The sequence below is a fragment of the Hippocampus bargibanti genome, linkage group LG13, assembly GCF_051943395.1.
Source record: "Hippocampus bargibanti isolate YZ-2025 linkage group LG13, ASM5194339v1, whole genome shotgun sequence".
Lineage (NCBI taxonomy): Eukaryota > Metazoa > Chordata > Actinopteri > Syngnathiformes > Syngnathidae > Hippocampus > Hippocampus bargibanti.
Genome location: NC_142746.1, coordinates 13456247 through 13478970, shown reverse-complemented (window position 1 = coordinate 13478970; position 22724 = coordinate 13456247). Strand labels below are relative to the sequence as shown.

General features: G+C 40.0%; 1 protein-coding gene across 6 annotated transcripts in view; it reads left to right on the top strand.

Annotated features, from left to right (window-relative positions):
• khdrbs2 (KH domain containing, RNA binding, signal transduction associated 2) overlaps positions 1-22724 on the top strand; it is a 45276-nt gene that overhangs the window by 2352 nt on the left and 20200 nt on the right. For all 6 annotated transcript variants that reach the window (XR_016116867.1, XR_016116866.1, XR_016116865.1 and 3 more), the window contains exons 2-5: positions 5097-5224; positions 10683-10799; positions 13511-13657; positions 20008-20135. Coding sequence is in view for 2 of the 6 variants with exons in the window: in XM_089011756.1 (XP_088867882.1) it covers positions 5097-5224; positions 10683-10799; positions 13511-13657; positions 20008-20135 (520 nt within the window). In the remaining 4 variants the exon portion in view is untranslated. The remainder of the gene's footprint in view (positions 1-5096; positions 5225-10682; positions 10800-13510; positions 13658-20007; positions 20136-22724) is intronic.

Genomic DNA, 22724 nt, shown 5'->3' with positions numbered 1-22724 from the left:
CCTACACGGGATGTACCACCGAACCATAGCAGAAGTGGCTGATCTCAAGAAGTCCTATCAGTGGCTAGAGAGGGCTGGCCTAAAGGACAGCACAGAGGCACTCATCCTGGCTGCCCAAGAGCAGGCCCTGAACACCAGAGCCATAGAGGCAGGGATATACCACACCAGACAAGACCCAAGGTGTAGGTTGTGCAAAGAGGCACCTGAGACAATCCAACATGTAACTGCAGGGTGTAAGATGCTGGCAGGGAAAGCCTACATGGAGCGCCATAACCAGGTGGCTGGCATAGTCTACCGAAACATCTGTGCGCAGTATGGACTGGAAACCCCAAGGTCAAAATGGGAAACACCTCCCAAGGTGGTGGAGAATGACCGAGCAAAAATCCTGTGGGACTTCCAGATACAGACTGACAAGATGGTAATGGCCAACCAACCAGATATCGTGGTCATAGATAAAGGGGAAAGGAAAGCCGTTGTCGTGGATGTAGCGGTCCCGAGTGATGGAAACATCAGAAAGAAGGAACATGAGAAAATCGAGAAATACCAAGGGCTCAGAGAGGAGCTGGAGAGAGCCTGGAAGGTAAAGGTGACAGTCGTGCCTGTGGTGGTCGGAGCACTTGGGGCAGTGACCCCCAAACTCGACGAGTGGTTGCAACAGATCCCGGGAACAACATCGGATATCTCGGTCCAGAAAAGCGCAGTGCTGGGAACAGCACGGATACTGCGCAGAACGCTCAAGCTTCCTGGCCTCTGGTAGAGGACCCGAGCTGAAATGGGGACAGACACCACCCATGGTGGGTGAGACGAGGATTTTTTTTATATATATATATATATATATATATATATATATATATATATATATATATATATATATATCGATGGTTTCATGGGTGTATTTTCAACCCATGGGTATGACCACGTTGGGACGCCTTATCAGAATGCATCAAAATAGCAAAACTGAGAAATAACCACCCATACAACTCCCAAAAGGAAACAGAAGATGAAGCACAAAAATCTCAGCTGGGCTCACGTCAAATAAGCTGCATTTATGAAACGTTTCCTTTTTCACGAAAGGTTGAAGAGAAAAGACTGAGAAGCCTTGACGAATGAAAACTCAACTAAGATTGACACAGCTAGTGTGTTTTACACTGTTGTTAAGTGTTTGGGCAACTGGGTACATGTTTCACATATGTCTGACTGGAACTGTGTTGAAGCAGAGAATATCCGACTTTAAACAGCAAAATAACAGTCATACTAATAATTGTCTGGACACTATAGAGAAAATCTCGTTAAACCAAAACCAGAAATGAATTACGGTCCACAGTGTAGTCTGTCAGCTAGGAGCAGTGATCTATCAAAAAAGAAAAGCAATTGTTCATTTGCTATATGGTCATATTTTTGTTTAATTAAATCATAGTTTACAGTCTGTTGGAATAACCAGCAAAAAAATAAAACTACAAAATTAATGAACTACATGAATTATTTGCATTCAGGTGTAAAATGAACACTAAAAATAACATACTGTATGGTACCAGCTCTCTCAACACTTGCAGTAGCTTGCGATGACCGCATTTTGACATGAGGAGACAAAACAGTGCAACAAATTGTATTGCAGCGGTTAAAGACAAATTGGATCAGATGTGAACCTGATAACCTGTCGGATGACTGTCAAAAGTGAACCACTAACTCATCACAATGCCTGAATCACATGGCCAGTTGTGTCTCAGACTCACAGGGCACTGATGTCTTGTCGCGCCTCGCGTCACGTAGTCCGCCATTAAAGAGCAGACAAGGCATTAATCACCTGCATCGACAGATGGTCTGTCGCTCGCTCATGAGCAGGAGAGCGGGAGACAGCTGTGTGCTGTGTGCGCTTGGACGCACGTGCGCGCGCGCACACACACACACACACACACACACACACACACACACACACACACACACACACACACACACACACACACACACACACACACACACACACTGATGGTATGCCCGGCCTATTCTTATTGATGACTTGTAAGAATCAAAGCTTGATAACAGCAGGGAGGTGAACCAATCAAGAATGGATCCAGTGTTCAGCTCAGGTGGTGAAATCATGTGATGTGTGCCACGAGCACTGATCTGAGCATGTTTGCATTGTGTTGACTCATTCAAATAAATTGGTGTTAAAGTGGGCCGGCCCGGTAGTCGAGTGGTTAGCACACCAGCTTCACAGTACAGAGGTCGCCGGTTCGCGTCCCGGTCTGGCCTTCCTGTGTGGAGTTTGCATGTTCTCCCCGGACGTGCGTGGGTTTTCTCCGGGTCCTCCGGTTTCCTCCCATACTCCAAAAACATGCATGGCAGGCAGATTGACCACTCCAAATTGTCCCTGGGTGTGAGTATGACAGTGACTGTTGTACGTCTTTGTGTGCCCTGCGATTGGTTGGCAACCAATTCAGGGTGTCCCCCGCCTCGTGCCCGAAGACAGCTGAGATCGGCTCCATCACCCCCCGCGACCCTAATGAGGAATAAGCGGTACGGAAAATGGATGAATGGTGTGAAAGTGTTATGCTGATACTGTATGTTTTTTTTTTAACAAATGGGTGTATTGTGTTGACTCATTCAAATAAATTGGTGTTAAAGTGGGCCGGCCCGGTAGTCGAGTGGTTAGTGGTTAGTGGTTAGTGGTTGGAAATGCAAGAGGGCCGAGGCGACTAGTAATCACAATTTTGAATGCTTTAGAATTGTCATTTGGGCTTTTGTAAACTTCTCACCGCAAATATGACAAATTGTCTGGTAGAAATAAAAGGAAATAGCTTCACTGAGTGAACTTGTACAAACACCAATGTAGATAACTAAAGTCCCATTCATGTGGCACCAGATTAAATTGTATTGAAAGCATCTTGGACAAATTGAAGATTATTGAATTGCATTTCCCTGATTTGCTTGCTTTTTCACATCTCATTTGTGTCCATGGTAATTGGTTTTTGCTTTCCTTTTAAAATGATTTATTTTTTTAACCGCAGAAGACAATTGACATTTACATTTGATTTGTCAATCATTCCATGGTCACAGTGCAAACAGAACAATCAGTTACAAACAGAAACAGAAAAAGCAAGAGATGAAACACTCATAACTGTGGAGGAAAAAATGACCCGCTAAATTTCATTTTATAACATTTGAGTCAAGGTAAAATATGTCCTTCAGCCATCAAAGTCTGAAAATGTTTAACCAGGAAATACCAACTGACTAAGACTGGTACATTTATAGTCTCTTTTTTCCATTTGCGTCATTAAAAGATTAAAAATGGTAACACGTATCCTCCTTTCCCCACAAACCTTTGTCAACCAAAAGGGACTGGCTAACATACCGAGTGACAAATTATCATAGCATGAAGGTTTGTTCATTTTCCTAGTTCCTTTTGCCTTAGTTTTAATGTGTGGGAAATGAAATTGAGCCTCCTGAGGCCGTGCATGGAGACTATGAGGGTATATACACGGTGTGAGTCTTGAATTGTAGAGGAAGACACAATTATCCACAGTTCACTATTTAAACCTTCCTTTTTTTCCTCAAAATTCTTCTTCTGTGCAGCCCTGCTGAAACAGTTTTACCCATTGCATCAGAGCGGATCAAGAGCACCAGAATAGTAACTCAGAGTTGAAATGATTCGTTTTCCCGCAATGAGATTTTTTTTAATCCTGAGTAAGAATTGAACGTAGTGACCTTCAATTCACATTCATGCTCTTCTGATCCCTGCACTCACATTGCTCCCGTTCAGTTATTTATTTATTACTATTGTTTTTTTTTGTGGCAAAACCATAATGCTTGTGTTACTGTTTTGCCACATTTGTTCACAGTAAGCCGATTTGCCACACAAACACAATCTTCTTGTGGCAGCCTGCAGATCAAAAGAGATGCACCGTTATGGAATACAAAAGTCCTTGTCGTCTTGATGAGACAAATATACAATTTTACAAAGTGATGCCATACAAAATAAAAGTACCAAAATAATTCAAAACAAATCCGTGAGCATCATCAATAGGGAACAAAAATAAATGACTGAAACTAACAGACATTCTATGATAGGTGAAATAGCCAGTGAAATAGCCATTGTTATGTGAAGAATTCTCTGAGCCAGAATCATTTGAACAGGTTTTGGACATCAATATAGACCTAATACTGTACATGTACAGATAACCGCCACATATGCCACATATGTGGGGTTATGCCCTCTTAATCGAACCTCTTTCCTGTTATTTTTGAAATCAGAATCAGAATCATCTTTATTGCCAAGTATGTAGAACACACAAGGAATTGAATTGAAATACGTACTCGTTTTTTTTCCCCACCAGATTTTTTTTCATGCTCACATCAATCATTTGCAGCTTTTAGCAATTTGTGACCGGTTTCGGTTCTGTGATTAGTGGGGCACCAGTATATATATTGCTGAAGTTGGAGGGTCCCTAGCTATCCGTTTAGTTCCACTTCCATAAAAATACGGCAAATAGGTGTGGGGCAAGGATTCCACAGAACAATCGTACCTGGCAAAATGCCTGCATTTCATTTTCAAACTTGCTGTTCATCTCATTTCTGAAACTCCCACACACATCTTAATGTTGCAGCTCGTCAGAGTCCTTTGACAACTCGTGCTCGACTGCATTTAAAGGCTCTCTCCAGGAAGTCATTAACGGGAATGTTTGGAGCCATTTTTTTGCCATGCTGATTAAGTTTTCAGCAGCTCCTATCAATTTCCCATCAAACTTGGGCACTTTAGGTGACTGTTGGCCCATTTTGCGCAAGGTTTCCCACTCATTTAAATGATACAGGACAGTGCACATTGATTTAAATCAATTATCTGCAAATATGGTCTTAATTTGGGAGCTCATCAACCCAATTTGCACCATTCCAAACAAACACTCTCTATTGACATCAAGCTGCAGGCTTAGTTACCAGAGTGTGAGGCTACATAGTTGCAGTTCTCCCAAAGTGTCCCCAGAGTCTAACTTTATTATTATTGTTGTTGTTGTTATTGTTGTTACTACTATTTGCAGTCACCTTGCCACCGGACTGAGGCACAGTATAACTAATAATCCCCTATGTCTTCTTTGGTGCAGAAATTGAAAAGCATGAAGGTGATGAACTGCAACAAGATGGCATCATGAAGAAATACCTTGATATTATCAGCAATAAAAATATAAAGCTGTCTGAAAGAGTTCTCATCCCCGTGCAGCAGTATCCAAAGGTAAGACGCCACTGCTCCGTATATCATATATAATATAGTATCTACAGAAAGTCTACATTTGAAAAGACATTTACATTAACACTTTCGGGGACAGTGGTTATCATGTTATCAGGCCATAGGGTAGATGAAAGGGCTAAAATAGCATGTTTCAAAGTCAGTGATGATAAACAGTACTAGCTAGTATTCAGGAGTGTAGCGCGGCCCGTGATTCCCATGGTAATCCTTGATGCCTATGGGAATTGTTTTTCCACTGTACAATATTTGTGTTGGCCAAGCACTATTCATTCAAACATTAATTAACTTGCAGGATCTTAAGTCTGTTTATCGGTTTTTAATCATTAAATGACAACGTATGTACCTGCTCCTTTCCATTTCCATTCAATTTATTGTGAATTCTCTGCAAAGGCAATGTTGAGAATAAAAAGACAGAAAGAGATAAAACACATTGAGCAAACTTTTGAAAACTCCAGTGCAAAGTCTTTTTTAAAGGTGTTTCTATTGCAGAGTCATTTTCATATGGAGAAACACATTATTGAAGAATTAAGTGTTGCATGCATTCCTTACATTCCTTACATTGCCGCTTAGTTGCATTTATCTAGTGATGTCCGGTAGCTTCGGTAGGTAAATCGGTTCTTGATTAGATAGTTAATGAAAGCGCAGCAGAGCCTGCAAATAACGAAAGCTATGAACTTTTTATAAAATGAATGAAAATACAAGAAACGCAGATAAACAAATTGATGACCACACTCAAAAAATGTAATGCACAGCCCCCAATTGGGTACGGCTGCATAGGTGACTAAAATATATATATATTTTTGAAGTCAGAGCAGCATACATAAGGATCCACTCACATGCAAATGTCCATTTTCAGGTTTTTGAGCAAGTTTTCTAATGTCAAAAATAATGTTGTTGTCATAAATGTGATGAAGTTATACTCAAAAGTTTTTTTAATGTAAATTACTATTTTAGTTGAAAAAAAACTCAAATTTGTCTCAGTTCTGCAGACATTGAGATGCATGCTATGTACAGTATATATTCTTGAGTTCCTTTTCCAATGAGTCTCCCACTGAGAGGCATACAGCTAATTGCCTTTTTTTTTCTTTTCACACTCTTAGCTCACTTTGTCATTGCTGCTGATTGCTTGGGTATTCAATAACGTCCTGCCTTGGTGGCGGAGTCGAAGAGAAATTCACAAGACATCATAAATCTATTCTGTCAGGTTTTAGACATGCCGCAGTGCCCGTTCTTGCTTACAGCAGCCCTCTTGCCTGAACGTAATTAAATGTAAATTAATTACATTATTGCTCGGGAAAACTCTTCACAGAGTTTCTGATATGCTGAATTGGTGCATGGAAGATGAATGTTAGCCCGCAGTAAAATAGCCTCAACTAATCCCTGCATTTAGTCTTGGCTCTCTGAGCATATGAGCCTATCAAGCAGGATGCTTCAGTGTGGCATCCGCGAGATGCCCGAATGAAGACATGCTGTTGTTGACAGTTCCGCTTGTGCCTTTCCTGCTTTCCAAATGCGTGTTGTGGACACGGCCTGCTAACAATGCTGGCAAACCTGGTGAAAGTCATCTTCATGCAAGTTTTTTTGGTACTCAAAAAGTACATTTGCTTTGAAAATATGCACCATCTGTGTTTGGCGGTGTCAGCCTCCATCGTTTTTGTAAACAAACAATTCAAATCAGGGAATGGTCATGGAGGATATGTTTTGTATTCTTGATCCCCATGACTGTCAGGTTATTTTTGCTAATTAAGAAGGCTGTTGTGCGATTACAAGTAAGATCAAAATGAAAATATAAATATGAAAAATGTACTTATTTTAAGATAAGAGAAGATGAGAAAACCTTTATTGGTGTCTGTCACAGAATAGGAATTCCCAATTCACAGCAGCAAAGTTATGAAAGGAAGAAGTAGAACAATAGTGTAACTCTGTGAAATTAAATGATTTAGATTATTTTTAATTTCCATCCATCCATTTTTTCTATCCAATTCATCCTCACAAGGGTTCTGGGTATTGCAGAGCCTATCCCGGTTTTACAGCTAGTCGGGATAAGAGCATTTATAGCTCAATTAGTTTCCTAAACCTATCTTTTGGGATGTGTACTATATGCAATTTGGTAGCCTTTTTACTGGTAAGTTTTCATTGCCCTCATCCGATGATGACAATTCACTCTGTGCTATTTAAGATAGAGACAGCGTGCGCATAGTTCTAAATGGGTAGTTATTTTTTTGTTTCACCTCTACAAGCTACTTTGCATATAGCATGACAGGCGCTGCTCATCTATGTACAGCCCAAAAAAATGATATGTCCTTGTGAATAGCACAATTTTGAGTACATCGGTCCTGGTTTATTGTGACCTTTAGATCAGTGACGTGCGGTGAGGTTCACGGCTGGTGAGGCACTGACGTCATCAATGACATCACCGCTCGTCTCTACTTAGTATTTGAACGGTAAATGTGAAAATTCAGCGATTTTGAAAAAAATCCTAAAACGGTGAAGTTAAATGGACAAGAACTTTAAAGTACAAATCACTAAATACATCTAACTGTTTAATTTATTTTTTCATTTGATATTTCCATGACAGCTTTCCATGATGACAGGTGAGGCACTGCCTCACCTGCCTCCACTGACTGCACGTCACTGCTTTAGATAGTGCTTTGCTCTGTTCATTTCAGAGGGACATTCTATTACTGTCTATCCCAAAGAAACATTTCATTATGGAAAGGTGTTTTGCTTTGATAAGTGTAACAACATGCATGCTGGGAATTAAATATGAGCATGTGTGATATTGTGTGGTGAAATTCTATTTATGGCACTGCATTGCAAAATGTGCCTCAAAATAACAATGCTGACTTTTGTGTGGCACTCTCCAGGAGATTCAAATTCGAATTTTAAAAATTAGAATGATTATTGTTAGCCAGTCGACCTCACAGTGCTGAGGCCATTGGTTTGATCACAGCTTCAGCCTTCCTGCGTGGAGTTTGCATGTTCTCCATGGGCCTGTGTTGGTTTTGTCCTGGTATTCCAGTTTCTTCCCACATTCCAAAAACATGCATGGCAGGCTGACTCGATCACTCTAAATTGCCCCAAGGTGTGAGTGTGAGTGTGGATGATTGTTTGCCTCTATGTGCCCTGTCATTGGCAGGCAACCAGTTCAAGATCTCCCCTGCTTATTGCCCAATGACTGCTCAGTTAACCTTTAGTAACCCATGCGACCGTTCTGACGTCAAAGCAGAACTGAAAATGGATGGATGCATAATTACGGTACTGTATTGTCATTGTGGTTGTAGAGCCAGTCAATATCAGATGCCATCAATCAAAACTACACATCCATCATAATCTTAAATGTTTTAGTATGGAATTGTGGAGGTGTAGTTCCTCCACAATTGTAGAATCCCTTCCATCTTTCCCTCTAATATCCACATAACTATCAGAGCCGGTACAGCAGGGGGCACATTGGATCATTTCAAAGCTCATTTAACAGCGGTACCTTCCCCCTCTTCAAAGCATAAATTGCCCACCACGGAGGTGCAGAATAGCTCCAGACATTAACTTAATGAAAACAGGCCACTCTCTTTCCCCATGCCCAGCAAGTGTGTTCCCACCGTAGATGCTCTGACCATCTGCTGTCCAGCTCCCTGCCAGCCTCGGCAAAGTCCTGTCAAAGCGGCCCATGTGAGGAGAAGCGTCCAAAAGGTGCCTTAATTACGCAGATCAGAGGACAAGTGAGGACAGCAGGGATGCTTTTATTTTCTTGAGGACAATTTTGTCTGTGCAACACGGCGCTCTGCGGTGACGTTAATGTTGAAATCGGCTGAGTGCGCGCTTGTCGGAGTTGAGTCGCAGTAGCCCCGCAGCTGGCTTTGGAGTTATTTGTATCGAGAGAAGGTTGCTTCGTGTGAAGGTTAATATAATCTGGGTTTGGCTTGTGAAGTGGCGGCGGGCTGACGAAGACCACCTGTCCAGTTCTCGAGATGGTCCCTTCACAGTAAGAACAGACATTTGAAAATCAAATGCTGTGGTGTTATGTAGTCGACAAACATATCAAGGGAAAATATAATTCACTGGATGTCCAAAAGCTATATATAAATCATAACACACATTGTTTTCTTTGTTTTATTTTCCTTTTGAACGGGCATGGTCAATTCTTTAGTCTGTATCCAAAGGTTCTTCTACTCAAACGGCAGTTAAAAAAGTGGTTGGAAAATTTATTTGAGTATAAGCACCTCTGTCTTTATAAGATTTCTCCTTTTGCTTTCACGGACTAGTATAACAAACAAATACAGTACGTGTATACTAAGATGTAAGATGGATAACATGCTACAATTTGCCACTTAGCATCCCACACAATCTTCTGGGCCCCTGTGCAAAGTGCACTCGCAAAATGTAATGCCACTCCACTTGGATGGGAAGAAATTGTTATTTTGTTTGTTTTTTATTTTCTTTAGCAATCATCCTACTAACTAACAAACCAACCCGCCTCCTGTTCCCTTTAATCTTCCCCTAAGTGATATTCAGACATTATAAATATCACTATAACATGCTCATTTGCATGTTTGTTTCAAAGACATAAATTCACTAGCGGTGCTATCTCACAGAGCTGCGTATGCTAGCGAGTCATTACGAACACAGCGAAATAAGACATTTTATTCACAAACACTGACATGAGAAACAGCAAATGCCACCAAGTTTTGGCAGCCGAGTAAGATACATATATAAAACACTGTAATCTGTCGTCATTTGTATGTCAACTCGTTTCAACCTCGAATGACAATACGTTCATCTACTGCAGGCCAGAAATGAGCATTTCAGCCTTCTGATATACAGAAAGATACATAAAAACTGCTTACAACCAACCACAACATTATTACCTATGTGAACACCTATAGGCTGGTGCAGAGTGCAAGGGAAAAGATAGTCAGAGCCCGAGGCTTGAATCTGATCGTTTGTCATCTGAATACTATAGCTTAATTTCCACAGGGATGAAACTCATTATGTCTGACTTTATCTCAACACTGACCTTCAAAATAGACTCAGGGATGTTTTTGGTTTCATCCCATGTTTCGCCATATTTTTCCTCTCTGCGCACACCACAGATGAGCCTCAAAGCAATAAGATACACGGCTAGCGAGGGCAGTGTTCAAGCCAATGATAGGTGCATAATGCTAAACCTGTGGAATGAGGGTCCCATTCACCTTTCATTCACCACAGAAAAAGCACAATTATATTCATATATAACGGGCTACATTCCACGAGATTTGCCCATGTGAAAGGAATCTGAGATTATATTGATTAAAAAAAGACGAATGATAAACACCATTTGCGGTTAACCTTTTTTCTCCTTAAACGAATCACATTTCATTTGCTCACGTGTAAATCATTGCTTCGTGTTACCAATTTTGATGTTTCTACTTGTGACTTCTTGCTTTTCCTCTCTGTTTTGTTGCAGTTTAATTTTGTTGGAAAGCTACTGGGGCCTAGGGGAAATTCCATGAAAAGGCTACAAGAGGAAACAGGAGTCAAGATGTCCATCCTTGGAAAAGGGTCCATGAGGGATAAAGCAAAGGTAATATAAATCGATTTTGTGTTTAAATATGGTGTTATGGGTTGTTTGGGATGGGAAATAAATATAAATATTGACAGCAACTTGAAAATAACATCCAAACACTCAAAGAGATAAACATCTTTCAGTTGTCAAACATAAGTAGGCAAGGATATGAATAATTTCAAAGCATATTGTGTAATTGTCATGTGTGAGTGGAACATAATGAAGCAATTTGCTCCAGTCGTTTGTCGTGCTGACATGTCATCCCTTGGAGCTAAACATAGCCCGGGTGTACACGCAGTCAGTCTGCCATCTTAACGGTGTCACTTCCATCAAGACCGTCCTATAGAGTTTTCTTTCTCTCCGTGATGCCGTTGTTTCTTACAGACGTTTCTTACAGACATTTATTATTGACGTTTCTTACAATTTACATTATTATGAAGACTAGTTAGTCATTTAAAAGAAATCATGGGTTGGGGCTTCAAAAATAAGTCAAATCATTGATTAAAAAAACTGAGTGACATTGCATGCACGTAATGTTGCGTCATGCAGTACAGATGGAAGTGATTCAAGCACGGGCTGCTTATTGGTTAGATTGATGATAGATCAAATGTCACATTCAAGTGATCAAGTTCATAAGGATGCTCTGAGACTGTTGAGCCTCATCATTTAAATCAGGCGGGAAGGAAGATGGAAGCATCTAAAACCAGCTGGATCATGGCTCTCGCAACCCAGAATTAGAACATGGGTCACATTAGGAAATAAATAAGAGCCTCTCTGAACACACACATGCTCACACACGCACACACACACACACACACACACACGCACACGCACACACGCACACGCACACACACACACACACACACACACACACACACACACACACACACACACACACAACCTCTCTGAATTACATAAGATTGAATTTCTGAACATGTCCTTTTTTCCCCCTGAGCTTGTCAAGCAATCCCTTGTGTCTTCCAGTCAGCTTCCTCAGCCTCTTGTCTTGTCCAGGTGTTTCTCCTTGTCATTTTTTGCATTTATTTCCCTGCCTCCTTACTGCCTAGTTTGGCTCGTTTGTTTTTGGTTTGGATTGTAGTCCCTGATCTTGTTGAGTTTGGTGTTACAGTCTCGTTATATCGATATTCAAGGGAGTCCGAAAAAATATCGATATAACCGGGACTATCGATATATCCGACCCTGTTTGCATGTAATTTTCTCCGTGCGTGCATAGAAATAGTATCGATATAACCGGGACTATCGATATATCCGATATCGATATAACGAGACTTTACTGTATTTTTTTCCATTGCTTTGCCTCAGGTCTCTTTGGATGCATTTAATTTACACTACACAGTTTGCTGAAAACACTACACTGCAATCCGTTGTGTACGACCACACATGTCCATCTTTCAAAATCTAACCAAATCTGCCGATAGAGCAGAATATTAAATTGTAACCTTGAGTTAAAAGGTAAGCGATTTCAAGAACACCCCACCACACTCTTCTTCAAATGCACAGTCTTGTCTGAACCCGATCAAAATGTTTTTTTTTACACTGTTTTCAAAGTTGTTTGTGAAACCTCGAAACAAAGACAGCTGTTTTATCATTATGGCCATAGCAGAGTAGTCTATATGTTTGTCAAGGACATTTTTTTTTTTTTTTTTTGAAGGAGTGGACTACTCAAAAAAAGTAAGGGCTCTGTCGGGACTGATTGAAATTAAATTGTTAGATCTTAAGTCCCTGAGGAGTTTGCCACAAGCTTTGAGCAATATTTGGTTGTGAGTTAATTAACCAGTAATGTGTGAAGTCATAAAGAGTCTCACTGAGAATTTTGATTTATCACAATGTATTAAAGGAAAAGTTCATATACGTGTGGCGTGGTTCTGGTACCAAAGACAAGCAGAATCAATGTGTGCGTGTGTGTGCGTGTGTGTGCGTGTGTGTTCGTGTGTGTGCTGATATTGATTTTGTCAACACTCTGACATCTGACAAATGAATGGTTTATCTGGAAGGCTGGCATAAAGGCAAAGTCAGTGTGGTTTGCTTTTCTCAACCATCTCATTCAACTGTGACCTAGTTGGGTCCATCAGCTCAGCAATGTGGTGACAGCTCATCTTGGAGGATACATCAATATTCCACTTTGTGTTTGTGGATCAAACGGATTAACACTACGCTCAGTTAAAGAGATACCACATTTCATCTTTTAAACTCGAGACATTCAACAAGATTGAACAACTAGTGAGAAATGTATTCCTGACTTGTGAATTAATGGCAGCGTCTGTTGATTAGGGAATTGTTAGGTTGTTACCCACAAATGAACCAATCTGATATTGCACATTTCCATCAAAATCATACGGATCTAGAAAGGGAGTAACAGTCTTTCAAGCATCCCGTAACAACGCAACATGATAAACTGTCCACTGTAGTAACTGCTGTCCCCGAAAGGGATTAAGACTTCATTGTCCGTAGATGGGAGCGGTCTTTTACTACTACAAGCTGCAACCTGATAAACACAAACAAACAAGCAACTTTCTGTAAAACTGGAGTGTTTAAATGTGATGTATTTTGTATTATTATTTTTGCTACTATAATACCCAGTATTTTACTATTCAAACTTCTGTCCTAGCAACATTGTCAAGATTTAGCAAATAAAAGTTCATGCACAGGCATATAAAACTTAACATATATTCTAGACGTAGCTTAACTGCTCTGTTTTTTTTCCATAGGAAGAAGAATTAAGGAGCAGTGGAGAGGCTAAATATGCCCATCTGAGTCACGATCTTCATGTTTTAATTGAAGTCTTCGCTCCACCGGGTGAGGCTTATTCCCGTATGAGCCATGCTTTGGAGGAGATTAAAAAATTCCTTGTTCCAGTAAGTGAACCGTTTGGACATCATTGTTTCAAAGCATAACTTGAAATCTTTTAGACCTTCTCTTGCCAATGTGCTTGCATTTGACATTTTTGTTTCAGGCAGGCCATCTGGCGTAAAGAATGAGAACAATATTCAGAATTATTTGCGGCAAAGGGATTAGTATTGTTCTGATGTGTTTTCATCCTAACACTACACACACTAACTACATCACAATCTCACTGAGAAATAAAAACATTGTATTCAGCAATTTAAATGCAGAATGGATCAGCTGGCAGAAATTGGCCACAACATACGTGCACAGCGTGTAATCGTGCCACATCTAAACTGTTCACCAGAATCAGAAAACCTTTATTTGTCCCACAATGGGGAAATTTGCAGTCCACAGCAGCAATTTGAACCAACTTTACAAATGTGACAACATGCTCAAGGTAGTTTTATGGAGCTGATGCTGTTTGATTCTTGCAAAGTGTATTTGCAATTGTGCCAGAAGAATAATTATAACGCCTATATAAAAAGCAGTTAGATATAAGATAGATGAAATGTGCAAATGTAGAAAGTGACCATTGTGCACAATGGGCAAAATTCTATAGAAACCAAATTTGTCAAAAAAAACTCTCAAATATACAGTTAAATTAGGACCCCAAGCCCACTGTGTTATTGCATTTTTTTTTGCTGGTCCCTTCAGCACGTTTGTTTACGAGCATATAGGACGATAACCCTCTATAATAAAACTTATGTTTTCCGGGTCTTATGTGTGCTCAAAGTTTAGACCCTCCAATGTAGCCAAAATGTTTCTTTGTAAACAGCACATCACCATGGAAACAGCATACAAAGCTTTCAAGGTATTTTCCTCCTAAACATTTTTATGAAACAGCGAAAATTTGAAGACAATCAGGTACTTTTTTTGTGAGATGACTTTTTTCCAATCAGACCTGGACAAGAGTAAAATATTTTGTCAAATTCTGAAGCAAGAATCAAACTGGCAGCTATTCTGTAAGATTTGATATACAATGCAATATTGATTTAAATAGCACTTCTGTCACGCTTTGCAAGGTGGTGATGGCAGATGTGGATCCCAAAAAGCAGGCGGGAGGGAGCAGCAAGTTATGTTTGAGAAATTGTATTAAAATAAAGTCAACAGGAACAAAATCTAAAACATCAAAGTCATTCAAACAGAAAAAAATACAACGTATATAGAATAAAGACGAAGAGTTTTTGTCTGCCAAGATTAAGCAAACACATGCACAGCATTCAATGCATACACAGTGCATACAATTGCATACAAAGCATACAACAATGACCCGACAGTGAATGGTCGTGCCGGGAGTCCTTTTGACTGTCACTGATTGGGAACGACCAGCACCTGCGAGCAGGCAGGGCTGACAGCGCTACCCGTTGGTCGCCAACCAGATCATGACAGTCTTCCCAGCCATCTTCGGACGCCCTACACCAAATTATTTTTTTACTTTATTAAAAAATTGGAGGGCGCTATATAAAAATGTAAGGTAACTTTAAAGGACAACTGACGTCTATTTTACAAAGATTCCACCGCATATAGCTATATTTTACGTCTTAAAACTCGCGCTGAATATTCCGGAAGTCTTGTTTTTGAGTTGGTGACGAGTCCATACGTTACGTCACTGAAGGAACGCCCCTGACTGAAAAAAGGACACATTGTAGCAGTCCTTCCATCACGTCAATGCATTTTGCTGTATTCTCCAAATCTGAAGCCATTGTTTTGATTCTCAAGCAAGGCAAGACGTCTTGCCGTGACACCACGAACATGGGGGTGGGACCTTCTGAAACTGGCCACTTCCGGTTTCAAATTGAAGTGCTTTTTTGACACTTTAAGTCATTTTTATTGGTGTTTTACATTTGTCTAAAATATACTGCGTGTTTTGGGTATTTTGGATGCTATAAAATGTTTTTCTGATGTCAGTTAGGAAACAAAAAAGTGATGTCGGTTGTCCTTTAAGCATTCAGATTCCAGGATAGAGTCATCGTGATCAAAGCAAAAATAGGAGCAATATACAAATTGCTCATCTCATTTTCCGTACCGCTTATTCCTCATTAGGGTCGCGGGGGTTGCTGGAGCCTATCTCAGCTGTCTTCGGGCACGAGGCGGGGGACACCCTGAATTGGTTGCCAGCCAATCGCAGGGCACACAAAGACATACAACAGTCACTCTCACACTCACACCTAGGGACAATTTGGGGTGGCAAATTGCTGTGATGTCATAATGATGACTGGGATTTCTAGGTTCAACACCCCCGAGCAGCAACGAAAGAGCAAAGCATGAGAAAGTCCAAATGGACAGCCTAGTGATGTGAAGCGAGCTGATCTAATTGACCAATTTAGCAATAGACACTGCAATTCTGCTGCAATTGTGTGCATATAGATAATCTAATTGACCAATTTAGCAATAGACACTGCAATTCTGCTGCAATTGTGTGCATAAATAGTCACGTGGTGCTTCAGAGAGCATTTTTCAAGAAGTTGTGCAGGACGGCATTGTAGGGATTTTTGCAAAGCTCCTTTGGTTGATAAGCTTCATGAACAATGCCTGCTGCGCTTTGTGGAGATTTGTGTTCACCGGGCAGTATAGTAAAGAGTCTTAACCAGTGTCGATGTGATAATAAGATCAAGAAGAGTAATTGCGCTGTATAAGGCAGCGATAGCTTGTCGATAGTGCCGACGGGTGTTCCGTCATTCTTCTGTATTTGTGGAGAGGATAACAAAGGCCACACTTTTGTTTTAAATGACGGTAGCGATATGCTTCTCATAAATTAGCACTCCCAAGCAGGTCAGGTACACTTTTTGATTCTTAGGATACAGCTTTGATCTTCTGTCATTTGTATAGTCTCATAATATGCTAGGAGGGTGCAGACTGCTGTGTTTGGACAAGAAATGAAAGAGCACACAGAGGAGCAAGTAGGTTAAACAGTTTACAAAAAAGCTCCACATTGTCTTGGCCGAACGTAACCGGCATTGCCTGCCATGTTAACTCCTTAAACATCCAACTTTGGCTCTGTGATGGGCGAAGTGCATCACGCATGGTCAAAATTAATCTCAGTGAGCAAACAGTCTGACCCAAAGCGCTTGGGCGCGGTTTATCTCTGTGTACTCAGAGCTAACCTCTGTCAACAGTCAACATTTACAAGGTCTGGCACGTTTATAGCGCTTTGAATAAAGGGCCAGCTTTCCAATTAAAAGACCTGCCAGTCTGACTCCGAACCAACAGAATGCTGTCGGCCATATTAACTCATTCACTGCCAGAATGTGTCTGCAAAAATGTGGCCACTCCAGTGCCGGAGTTTTTGTCATTTTCACTCCAATTCAGGTCCCACAGAATATTGAGTTTCAGGACTGCATATACATTCAATGCAGCGTAACAAACTTTAGACGCTCTTCTTTCATCAGACAAAAAGTAACTCATTCATGCCCCTTACTCATTCACTGCCATTCCCAAATTTATTCGGGAATTGGAAATATGACGTAGAGCACCAATCCCAATTTTTTTTTCTTTTTTTGCCTGGGTGCCGATAAGACGCTGGCCAGACATCTGGCAATTTTTTTCCCTTCCACAAGAGGGGAGCATTTCCCTTTTTTCCATATGAGCGCTTTTTTCCAGCTTCAGTTGTTGTTAAACAGCTATATAAACTAATATATATGTATTGCATTGTATTTTTGACAGCCACCCTCATTTCAAGCTCATATAACTCCAGACTCATATAATTTAGGAATTAAATATTTTTTTCTGGTGAAAGAAGAGAGTCTAAGGTTTCTTACGCTGTATTGAATGTTGATGTAGTACTAAAACTCAATATTCTGTGATCCCGGGAATTTGATGACAATGACAAAAACCCTGACTGTGGGGTGGACACATTTTTGCATGTCTGGCAGTGAATGAGTTAATTGCCGAAACACCGTTGTGTTTTTATACATCATTTACTCTCATTGAACAATGTAAAAGCACTTCCCTCATCTGTGTGGCCTTCCCAGCTTTACCTGCTGTTTATAAATCTTATTCAAGGATCTGGGGTCACGCTTGAATGATTTCTTAAAAAACATAGCTTAACATTGTACAACGTTTAAATGTGTGCATATTTTTAATGATTTTGGATTTGTCCATTTAAAAATTTTAGTCTATCAGGACTACTAAAGTTCTCACACTCTGTTGGAGTGGTTGCTGTTCTAATTAAGTCCTTTCGGTGTTGGTAGTGCACATTTAAAACTGACAAAATAAATCAAAATAAGCCTCCGCGGTAGCCCTTGGAAGAAACAACACAAGGAAACAGTGTGTTTACAATCTCATTGTGCCTTGATTTTTTTTCTGTGTTTTCGCAGCGGTACTGTACATCCAAATTTGTGAGAGCACAAATAAGTCAAAACCAAACCTCAAGTGCCTTTACCAATTCGAATAAAGCAGTTCAAATTAACAACAGTATTTAAATGATCTGCAACAGTCTTCATATTGAACTTGCTTTGCTTTGAACAACCTTCTATTGAGAATTGTAAGGCTCAAATTATTCATTATTCAGGTGTTTTTACAAGTGGATAATTATTTTGCAAGTGTTTTCCATACATTTGAAAATTTGCATATGTATTTTTAAAGAATAATTTGAATCGTGTTTCTTATTTTTGTTGATAATCTGCTCTTGGGTTGAAACAAATTATTGTCGGGCAGACACATCCTCTGAGCTATCCTGATGTCTAAATGCAGTGTCGGTGTGATCAAAAGAACTGCACAATAGCAGGATATGAAGAGAAAAGGCAGCACATTTTTCATTTGTGACTTGCCATCTCATGTTGATGTTATCCCATGAAACATTGTGCGGTTTTTCAGGCCATGAAGTAAATTAAATGTGTTCGTGGCTGCACCTAAGACCTCTATAGAATCTGAAATAGTTCAAAAGCAATGATGTTGGGTGAATGAGTATTGGAATTTTATTTTAGTTCGTGCCATTTACTTAAATCCCCACAGTAATAATTAAGACCTGAAGTGAATTATGTGAATAATTCAATGGAACTGTACAAAGAATGGATATCTACTGTTTTTAATTATTTTATTGCATCTATAACAACCCCACAACTGCAAATAAAAATTATGTACAGCCACTGCATCACCCACAGAGCTGAACGATAGAGGAGGAAGGCAAAGTGCCCACGCGATCTCCCTGGCCAACGTTCCATCATCTGTCCAAGGAAGACCGCCTGCAGTTCCTCATAAATATACTCTGCATGTTCCCATCTTCTGCCTGATTGTGAGCAAATCAGGTTATTCTCGTGGTCAAGGCCTCTCGCTCCAATTTTAAAGGGAATAAAAGGAGCTGTTTACATTCATGATGAATCAAGTTTGTTGTGTTCACACCCACAACAGCGCAAAAAGCACATTTTTTGACTGCGGCAAATTGCACCAATCTGTGGAAAAACAAAAACTTGCTCTCAATCCCCTCCATGTAGATTTAGGTCATAATATACGTGAACCTTGCAACAGGCATGCACATATCGTCGAAGCCATTGTCTGCCATTCATTCATTCATTCATCTTCCGAACGGCTTTTTCTTCACTAGTGTCACGGAGGGCGCTGGAGCCAATCCCAACTGTTCCAACTGATTTTTTATGATATATATCTTGTGCATTAGTCAAACTTTCTCTGTACACTAAAGGCTTTCCAAACTCTACTTATCAGCAACAACAATGTGAGCAGTCTACTAGCTGTTGCTTTAATCTCAACCATGAAAATGTGAAATAGAACATTTTCAATCTTTTTATTTATGCTTATATTACATGTATTTCAACAATGCGCTTCTATTTACGCTTGGAGGGTTTTTACTTTTCTAGTTAAGTGTGAAAGCATGTGACAACAATAAAAAACCTTTTGCTGCCACTTCTTTATTACTAGTAACACATTTAAGACGAGAAGGGGCCGTTATTTTGACTTGACATGGTGTTTCTTGTCAGAAATTACAGGGCCATTCATTTTTCTAACATCTTCCCTGTGTAATTATTATAACGTTTGGCAATAGATTGATTAAATTGGTGTTCAGCCATAAAAAACATACACATAAAAAGTTGAAACCTTCAATTATATTTTTTCCCCCCAACATAAATAGGAAGATGGTCTGTGATCAACGATTGAGGGGAAGGGAAATGCACAATAGATCAGATCAGATCAGAATCAGATCAGAACCAGATCAGATTACTTTTTTTCTTCATTCCAGTGAAAACACCCATCAAGATGATGTCAATTTGATGACAGCTGCTTCCGTTCAGAATGTCTGCGGGACTCCAAGCGCAATTGCACATTTACTTTTTAATGTGTGAGGCATGCTGTTTTGCTTCCACAGGACTACAATGACGAGATCAGACAGGAGCAACTACGAGAGCTTTCGTTATTAAATGGTTCGGATGAATCCAGCAGAGTCAGAAATGCACAAGGAAGGAGCATTCGGGCAGCCACAACAGTATCCAACAGGTAACTCGTGCATTACACATACCAAAACAAGTTTACTAGGTGTAGGTTGTACAGTCAGGAAGGTGAAATAGTCAGCAAGCTCACATATTTGGTTGTTTGCATGTACATTGTCTGCTTGCAGTAAATGTGTACACTGTACAGTACTGTATTAGAATAAAAGAGTGTGGAAGCCTGGCCAGTATGAATTCCTAACTGTTTTGGTGCATCGTTTGTATCGAAGATTTAGAAGGATACAAAGGGAGGGAAAAAGTGAGGCGAGACAAGAGTGCTCTCAAAAAAGTTTTTGATTCCAAATAATGTAAAACAAGGGAATGAGGCACTCTGGAAGAATCAAAAAACAAAATTGAGAAAAATATAAAGGCTTCAAAGGGTTATCAACTGTAACTCAAATTGAAGTCCTCCTAAAATTTCTGCAAACCACCTCAAGGTTTATTTCATAACACATTTATTTCATAATACCCCAAACCTGCAGTTAGCATGAGCTGTGTGCAACCCAGTGCTCATTGCCAACAAAATACCCATCTACGGTCTCATTAGAGAACATCAAATATTTTAAGAGGACAATAAACATCAACTAACCCGAATCAGTAAAAAAAACATAAAATGTAAATCAAACCAAGCACATAATTAGCTCAGCCACGCCCATGTTTACTTGTATGGAATGTCTGCCTTTTTGCCACCTTTTATTATTTATTTATTAATTGGAGGAAATTTTCCACAGTATCACAGATGGCGGTCTATGTAAACCGGCACGGTCTGTAAAATCTTGGCAGCACATACAGACGTGTTTATTCCAACATGATCACGGAATGCTCATAACAACAACAAACAAAAAAAAGTCAGCACCACCAGCAGCACTTCCTGACTCAGATTTACTGCTTATAGCACACTGATAAGCAATTAGTGTAAATCTCCGTGAAAAATATGCACCGCCAATACCCCTTCGAGATGCTGTATTTCTGGCTCACAATAGGCCGTTACTGAGAGGAGGATATACCAGAAGAAAAAAAATAGCAATAGCAGCCCACCTGCATCATGTTCCAATGTAAGTTCATGGTTAACCCATTCACTGCCAGACATTCAAAAATGTGTCTACTCCAGTGCCAGGGTTTTTGTCATTGTCACTTCAATTCCAGGACCCACAGAATATTGAGTTTTAAGACTGCATATACGTACATTAAATACAGAGTTATCAACCTTAAACTCTCTTCTTTCATCAGAAAGAAATAGTTAATTGCTTAATTATATGGGTCTGGAGTTCTGGAGTGGTGGCTGTCCAAAATACAATGCAATACATACATATTGGTTTATATAGCGTTTTAATGACAGCTGAAGCTGGAACAAAGCGCTAACATGGAAAAAATGGAAATCCTGCCCCCTTGTGGGAAGGAAAAAGCTTTGCTAGAGGCCATGGCCAGCGCTTCATCGGCACCCAACCATAAAAAAAGGTAAACAAATTCAGAAATGGCGCTCTTTTTGTCATATTTTCAATTCCTGAATACATTTGTGAATGGCAGGGAATAAAAGTTAATAGACTACTGGGCTATGTCCAATCCGGACTTGCAACTATTCTGCTGTCCAAATGCTGGACTGATACATTTTTTAACCCATCTAATTTTCCAAACTTTAATTCAGAATAAAATATTGTACCCTACATAACAATTTACATGATGGGAGCATCTGTTCGTTTATCCGCCCGTAATGTAAACATGTGTTTGAATGGCTCAAAGTAAATGGTTCTACTTATCGAACAAACGCATAAAAACGAGAAACTGTAAATGAGTCAGCGTTTATGCGGTGCAATGGAAACCTGCCAAATGTTATGAAATCATCGCACGAACGGTAACTCGCTACGCCCGTCAGACATCGAGATTGTTTTAAATATTTGATTTTAAAAAAATCAACCGCTTCGAGTCTCTGTGGGAGACTCAGGAGGCGGACAATTCAACAGTCCCTTTGTGTTTCCTTCATAACCAATTCGGGCAGCAAGCCTGTTTCGTGTGTGAGCTTGCCTATGTGTCAATATAAAGCATCTTAATGTGGCAAGAGCTGCTCATCACTCTGAGGCCATCGCAGCTTACTTGGCCGGCTGGCTGCATCCAGTCTGAGCATTTGCTGCCTTGAAGTCAATACGGAGTGACGTTATTGTTTACGCACTTGTAAATGGCAACATCTTCCCAGGGCTTGTCTTTGACGCAAGAGCTTGTTTCAAAATATTTCTAACTTCTTCTCTTTAAAAATGGAGACTGCTATGCTTCATATTTGTATTTTTTCCAAGTTCTATTTCAAGGACAAATTACTAACATGCATCAATTTTGACTCTGCATCACTTCAGATCCCCGTTGAATAATCTTTCCAATGATGCATGTTTTGTGAAGTTTGCCTCAATAGTTCCTGAATTAATGTTTCAAAGGAAATTGTCTGCGTTCCTTTCTTTGCTGAAAATGTCAAAATTCAGCGAACCGTCATTCCAAAACTCCTCCCCCTGGGTGACCAAAAATTTGACATTTACTCTTGTGCCATAACTATCACCAAGCACACTAATTCAAATCAAATCTTCATGGTTAAAGTTTTCCGCCTTTTATGTCT